The 7868-nt window shown below is 42.2% G+C and overlaps 1 protein-coding gene across 2 annotated transcripts in view; it reads left to right on the forward strand.

The window, feature by feature from the left end:
* Nucleotides 1–7868, forward strand: part of LOC113841358 (nuclear pore complex protein Nup153-like) — a 36101-nt gene that overhangs the window by 12554 nt on the left and 15679 nt on the right. For both annotated transcript variants that reach the window (XM_072034020.1, XM_072034021.1), the window contains exon 7: nucleotides 2672–2837. In XM_072034020.1, the coding sequence (XP_071890121.1) occupies nucleotides 2672–2837 (166 nt within the window). The remainder of the gene's footprint in view (nucleotides 1–2671; nucleotides 2838–7868) is intronic.

Here is a 7868-nt window from a genome sequence, read left to right on the forward strand (position 1 = left end):
GAAATCTCCTTTTCAGTACAGTCTGCATGCTTGCCTTTTTGGAAAGGTGGTGACAGTTGTCAGTAAAAGGAATGGGAAATGCAAGGAAAATTTTGTATTTTGAGGGAACAGCGAAGTCCAGATTGTGTTTGAAGACCAGTGTAACTTTGAGAAAATTGTTGCTTTTATGAAAAGAATGAAGATGAACAATAATAAAATGACTGATACATGACTGATACACCACTTTTTATGCCAAGTTTATCTTCTGAGTAGGATGTGAAGATGGGAAACAAGGCATGCTATAATGCTGTATCCACGGAAAGGCTCTGTGCTTTTGGAGGCCTAATTTTTTCCTTCTCTAGGAAATAGGGATCGTTTTGTAGTTTAACTAAATCTTTAGTGTTACAAATTTTGCTGTGACAGCTATTTCATAGTTTGTATGTCAGTTTATTTATAACAAAACAATTTGTCCCTCTTAATGTTCCCTAGGGGAAAAGCTATTAGTTTTAGCTAGTTAATTGCTGGGAGTTTGAAAGCTCTGTCCTCATGGAATGATTCTTTCTGAAGTATTCTTTAGAAGGTAAAGTAGGCGAAGTGAGTCACAGGTTTTTTTTCTTTATTTTTTAAGCAAAGACCTGGAAGAAGATTTATTAGTATTTATTTATTTTTAATGCTCCTTTCATGATGAAGTTAATTGTTTGCTCTGAGTTCACATGAAGACCCTGTGTTGTTTAGAATCATTTGAGGCCAAATGCTAACTCGTCTCTAAAATAAAAAAACTAAATCCAGAAGAATTAACTGAACTTCTTCTTGAGGAGACTGCTTTGTGTTATACTGCTTTCTTGGTTTAGGATGTTAATTAATGAGTTAGTTGGTTAGGGTTAGGATGAGTTATCCTCCAGATAATATTGATGGCTTTCCCTTCTGGGCAAATGGTGTTTGGGGTAATAACGCTTGAGTTAGGACATTTTGCACCCTACCTTTTTAGGGGGTTGCTCTTTTCCAAGAACAGTAGCAGGGAATTTTGCTGACTCTGCTCATCTGCCAAGCAATTCTTATGTGACCGTGGGCATTCTTTGGCTTGCAGAAAGAACTCAACGTTTTTGTCTTGGCATCTAAAAGTTCGACTTCACAACCACCGCCTTTTTAGGGGTGGAAGCGACTGGCTTTAAGGTTCTGGTACAGGTGCAAACAGCTGCTGGGTTTTAATTATGTTTTTTTCAAGCTGTTCTGAATTATCTTTGTTAGCACTCCTTTCTACTTCTCCATGTAGGAAGGAGATCCAGAAAACTCATACTGCTTTTGATTTTGTTGACACAGTCCATTGCAGTGCCCTACCTTTTGTTTGTAGAGTAGGTAGTGGTGGTAGTGTTTTTTGTGGTGCTGGTCTCTGTTGGGTGCCATGTTCTGGAGCAGGAGCACCACAATGATCTGCTGGCAAGAGTCCCTTTGGACAGCTGAGTTGGAATATTCAGTAAATCTCTGGCCCACCAATGCTATATATGTGTGTGTGTATACATATATATATATTTATTTTTTTAAGCCTGAGTCCAATTGTAGATCAGACTTGCTTGAAGGCTGACAACTGTCTTTGCCCCCTTGAAGCTGACAGGTGTTAACAGAAAGAGGAATATGGGCTATTATGGGCAAACGATACTTGTCCGAATAAAGACCTATTCTGATGCAAGACTTTTTTTCAGTGTTCTAATTGATTGACAGTTTGGATTAGAGAAAAGTCTGAGCATATGCCTTAGGGATCTGTCTTCCTCTATGCAGTCAGAGTGCTAAGCAGGCTGTTGTCAAGTATTTGACAAGTTTAGACCAGTTCTCCTCCTCAGTCTTCTGGAAGTTTGAGCTGGTGTCTTCCAGTGTGATCTAATGCACTTTTGTACTTCCTGATTGGCTGCAAGATAAGCTTTGATGTCACAGTTTTTCCAGGCAGACTTCATTTTCTTTCCATAGTGCTTTTATTAGTGCTATTCCCTATTTCACTTCTGGTTTGGGATATTTTTTTCCCTGTTTCCACTGAGATGAGGAAATCTTTCTGGTTTTGGTCTAGGCTTTTCTAAGTAACAGAAAAATGCCTTTGTGTGCCTTACAAAAGGGATCTCTATTCATGTCTGAAAAGACTGGAATGTTGGCACACCCAAACACCTCTGCTGTTGCTGCTGATGGCCACATGAAAGCCAGAGCTGCTTCTGAAGCTTATGCTGTATTACCTTGCCACACAAGTCTACGGCCTCTCTGTTCTATCATAGCTGTTGGCAGCGTGGCCCGTGTGTGTATGCATATGAGCACTCTTTCTATATTTTCGTGAGTTGTTCTTTTATATCCTTGCAAAGATGCATGTTCATCGCAGAATCAGAGAACCAGTCCTGTTTAAAGGAAGCGTTGGAAAATAGCAATCTAAATCAGCTCTTCTATTTCAGGTCTTCTGGCTTAGTCGTTGTTCCCGTATGAACGGTGCGCTTATGTATGTCCTTTTCATTGCTGCTGTTAATAAAGATTTTCCGATTTAGAACATCAAGTATTTACCAGCATTTAGCAACTTGTGAGACAGCTTTATTTTTTTCTGGTTAGCAGGTTTCAATTCTAGGACTAATAACAGCTATAATGTCTTGAAAAAAATGGTCTGATTAATTTTTTTTTCTCTTTTTTTTTCCTCCCAACTTCTGTACTGTTGTGTGACCAGCTACAGAAATGTGAGCGGTGTGAAATGTGAAACTACGAGAAATGTGACCAGCTACAACTTCGGTACTGCCGCATCCAATGGTCTGTCCTCAGGAATGAGTAGTGGAGGCGGCAAAATGAGAAGGGAAAGAGGATTACACTATTTATCCAGATGTGTACAAGAAAAGGTAAGTGACTCTTAAATTAATTGCTGTGACTGAGATTGCTGAAGTCAGTAGCTAAGTGTGTCAGTTTTATTGCATCATAGTACATTATAATAATACCTCTTTAGTTTTGCATGATGTTTTCCTGGGGGTTTCAGAGCAGGCGCAGTGGCTCTAGGCACCTCCTTACCCCCTTAGTTACCCCTTCAGCGCCTTACTTTCCCCCTTTATTCCCTTAATCACGCTCCAGCCACCCCCGTACCCCCCTAGTTACCCCCTCAACCACTTAGTTACTGCCCTTAGTAACCCCCCGCAACTGCCTAGTTACCCCCCTAGTTACCCCCTCGGCCCCTCACTATCCCCCTTATCGCTTTACCCAGCCTTTTACCCCCTCTCTTTTTTTTTTTCCCCCCTAACTGCAGGAGGGATGATCAGCAGGATGCCTAGCTCATGATTGTCAGCTTGCTGAATATTATTTAACTGTAGGTCCTGGGGTTTTGGTCGGGTGGGAATTCTCTGATCGTACCCGATGTGAGCTGCAGAGTCAGTCTCCTCCAAAATACAGCAACAGCTTTAGGAGGCTCTTGCAAGAGGAGGTGCTGCTGCTTTTTAAAAACTATGAGTTAAAGCGTTTGTTCAGAATGTGGTAGACCCTACTTCAGCTTCCTGTTTTGCCTGGAGCGATCAACCTACATCTTCCACGTCCCAGGCAAGTATCCCAGTCGTCAAGCTGTGTGTTATCTTCAGTTCTCCTGGTTGAGGCCGTGTTACTATCCAGAAAAAGAACGCATGATTCACTGAGCCAGAAAGAGGATGGATAAGAAAATGTTGCCCTCCAAGAAAGGAGACGTGCAGGTTCTGGCCTTTGGTTTCAGAACTTTGTGCTCGTTTAATGTTAGATGTTGCTTACAGCAAGCATCCAAAGCCTCTCATTTCCTGCCCTTTTCTGCCCGTATGCCTGATGACTAAACTTTAGAGCCCCGCTTCGTTATGGTTTTGTTTGTTTGTTTTTAAATCTAGTGCCTTTTTTTAAACCGGGTGAAATAGGAGAGGTGAACAGATGCTGTCTGGAAGAGAGCACTCGTGACTTGCAGCTTGTGTAGTGTCCTAGGAGATGGAGATATGGATACAGATTGCCCCACCAGTGAAGGAACTAAGCTGTGGTATTTTCCCTTCAGGGCTACCATCCTGCCTTATAAAAAGGGCACCATCAGCAGCTGTGTTATTAAACTGACAACAAGTAACAGCGCTGCTAGGTACAGGTAGTATAGGCTCACCCACCCCGAAGGTTTCTGGGCTGGGAATCCTCAGAAACAAAAAGCTTTCTGCATTTCTGGGTTAGGCAGTCTGGGAGTAGAATTTAGGAGTCCTTCCTGTGGACAGCTTTCTTAATGGCCCCGTGCTGATTGCACTGACTTGAGATAATGCTGGGCTTGGCGTGCTACCCATTTCCTCAGCCATTTCATGCTGAAATATCCATGCTGCTTCTGTATGGTGTAAGGAGCCTGGGCACCTGGGTTAAAATTGCATCTGTGCCCTGAGAGCCGAGCACGTGAGGGCGAGGGAGCTGCTGTGTCCAACGCCGGGCTTTCATCTGCAGGATGTGGCCAGAAGTGCTCCGAAGTGCTGGGTTGCCCCAGCCATTTAGGTAGGCGTTACTCGTGTGGATGCATGATTGGGATGACTGTTCGCATTGTTCACTTATTAAGCAGCTTCCCTACAGGAGGAGAAGAGGCTAGCTTAACTTTGGGGGTTATTTTTTTTATTTGATTATTAATCATTCAAATGAAAATGTCAGAGAAGTTTGACTCTCTCGGGCTTTTAAACTCGTGCAGGCAGATTCAGGCATGAGAAATCACTAATTAGTTCTACCTGAAATGTTTCTTTAACCGTTCGTGTTAAGCTTCACATCAGAGCTTTTTCATATTGGCTGTCAGATTTGTAGATTGAAGCTTCTGCTGGCTTTTTTATTTTTCTTACACGTGCGTATGCCAGTGCACACTCGTAACGTAGATGTGCTCCGCTGGTATACAAGAGAACAATCCAAACATTTTCCTTGAAGAAACCAGCATAAGTTGCTACATGCTTTTAATTGGTCTTATGCTCCTGGTGTTACCAGCAAGCCACTCGTTGAATGTCCCGATCAGATAGCACCTCTGTCTGATGGGCGAGTTTTACAGAGCCATGTGAGACTGCAGAGCAGTTGCAGGATGAGGAATTTAAACTCTATGCAGCAATGCCTAAGTCATTACATTCTCACCTGCTTCTGTCTTGAAGGTGGGCCAGTTGTAAATGATTGTTTGATTTATGCCTGGGATTTTCTTGGCGTGCAGTGACTGCAGGCAGTGGGCAGAAGGAGTCTTGCAAGCTGCCGGGTTTATTTTGGGAGGAAATCTTGAAACTCATGCTGAAGAGTTCCTAGAATATCCTATTGAGTAATGTAAATTAGTTCATGTTAACCTGAAGCAGGGAAATAGTAATTTATAAAACTCTGAAATGTATTAAACAACATCCACAGGGAGCTAGCTATGCAAGTGTGACTTTATGGGTTTAATTCTTATCGACAGAATTACATCTTGAAATCTGCTGAGGTGATTGTGTTAATATTTATATGCATCTCCCTGCTCCTTCTGGTGTAGGAATAAGTTAGCACTTGGAGCTAAGTATTTGTAGCTGTTAAGAGTTGCTTAAACTGTGTGTAAAGATTCTTTTAAATGAAGGGGCTGGTAACTGACTGCAGAGGTTTTGTCTCTGTCGCAGCAATATCAAATTGTATTGGCAGAACAGGTGTTGAAAGATACAGCTTGGCTTTTTACTGCCACCCAAAGCAAAAAACGTATCCTGGTGGGGAAGAACTTTCTAAACTGGGATACTGACGGTTTTCTCCCATTTAGGCTGGCAGTCCTGTCAGCGGTACCACAAACTGCAGAATGTGACTGCTATACCGTTTTATTCCTATTTTTGTTGCTGTCGTGACAGTGTTGGGGAAAAACAATAGCAGCGAGCGTTGTCTCAGGACAGAAGATTTTAAAGCGGATGAAATAAATGCCTGTGTGAGCTGGGACACCGCACGTTGCCTTCATCTGCTGGCGGCACATCACTTCCTCTGCGTTATTTATTCCTCCAGCCGGTAATTAGCGCTGGTTCTTGCTCCCCTGCTGTGGAGGAGCTGAGCTGCTGATTCAGAAGACTGCGAGGAGAGAGTGCAACATCTCTTTTTGCTTGCCGAAAAACAGTTTTTTAGTTTTTGTAAATGGCAAGGTTGCCCTCGAGATCGCAGCTAAGAGACTTTTCTCTGAGCTTGCTATTTCCAGACCACTTTTTAGCAAGTTGTCTCTTTTGTTAATGTGGTACAATTTTGCATTTTACTCTCGTTGAACTGCAAAACTGCAGAATTTTTTTGCCATCTTTTTGATGTTCTGTTTCGTCAATCCAATATTTATTGTGTAGCTATCGTACAACTAGGAAACGTTGGGTAGTCGTATTTATGCAGTCACGATAGAAGCCGGGAGATGTTCCCCAATGTACCTCTCGTGGTACATGCTGCTAAGAGAACATAACAAAAACTCCTCTGTGCTTTTTGTAGCATAAAATACGTGTCTGAAGCTCAAGAATTAGTGTCTGTAATATTTTTCTAATTAAGATTTTTTTTAGCAATTAGGCAAAACTTTTATTACTTTTTATCTGTTAAATAATTCAGCTCTTCAGTTTCATGACCAACGGCCCTACATTTGGGCACGTTTATTATTTTCCCTTGCACAGTTCCTTTGTGCTACTACATTCTGTATTTTTTTTACAGTGCTTCTTAAAAGCCTTGACCTGCTTTCTCCTTATGCCTAGGCCCTCCAGGTCTTACCTACCTTTTTAGTGAAGGTAGGATTTAAATACACTTCTATAAGCCAAAGAGATAGTAATTTTGCTAGCCACTTGAAGCTAGCGTTCTTCACAGCTGTTTGTCACCACGTCTGGAGGAAGGCTAGTACTCCTTCAGCTCTGTTAGGGACTGGGTGAGTACTCTCTGAACCCTTTCAAGCCAAGTCGGTTGGGTCATCTTAAAATTGAGCCAAGGTGAGTATGAACTGGCGTGTTTGACTTTGCCTGAAGCGTAAGTCGTTTTGCAACTTGCTGATACAGTGTTTGTCGTTGTGGTATTCTAGGTTGCTTTACAAAAATACTTATTAATTAAAAGAGCCTCTCAAGTCTATTTGCTTTTCTGTGTTGTTGTGGGCAAGGTTCCAGATACCTTCCCCTCTTTTGACAAGCAGAGATTTTAAGTATTTATTCTGCTCACTGTCTAGGAATTAGCACAGCACTAAAGTGGTTTTGTTAGGGCAGTAACACTGACGTTCTGGGGGGCAGTTTCCTTTGAGATTCTGTAACTTATAACTGCGCTTTGCATTTACTTACCGTGTCATTGTGTGTGTTTGGCTTGGTTGCGATCGCCAGCTGTTTTTTAAAGTAAGCATAAATTCATAATAAGCTTTACCTTTGCTGCAAAAAAAGTGCCTGCTCGTGTACGAGCAGCATGCACTAAGGTCCTACAGCTATGGTTTTACCACATGTGCTGGCTTTGCAAATACCTGTGCCAGCAGAAAATGTTCATTGTCCTTGCCAAGGTTGTTTATGACTGTCTGCACAGCTCTGCTGTTGGAAGGGGTTGTGCGAGTGTGTCCCGAAAGCTCGCTGACTTTGCTGTTAAGCTATAGCTGTGTTTTGAATCAAACTTTTCCTGAAGCAATTGGGTCTCAGGGCTCCTTCCTCTGTTAGAGGTGCAGGTCTGGTGATCTCCAAGACCAGCCAAAGATGCAAGCTGTTCAACTGTGCCAGATGCATGATAATTCCAACTCTGCAATTGTTTAGTATTTGTTATTAAACTTACCTTACAAAGCTGTGGATTATATAGAGATTTGCAGATGTCATAGCCTAGGGTCCCTAAAAAAAATCTCTGTGCAACAGCAATTCTTGGTTACCCACAAGAGAAAAGTATTTCGAGCCATGGCTTACGTTTGTGAGTTGCTCTGGGTTCTGTCAGCTGAGCTGTGGTGAAAGCACGTG

The sequence above is a fragment of the Anas platyrhynchos genome, chromosome 2, assembly GCF_047663525.1.
Source record: "Anas platyrhynchos isolate ZD024472 breed Pekin duck chromosome 2, IASCAAS_PekinDuck_T2T, whole genome shotgun sequence".
NCBI lineage: Eukaryota > Metazoa > Chordata > Aves > Anseriformes > Anatidae > Anas > Anas platyrhynchos.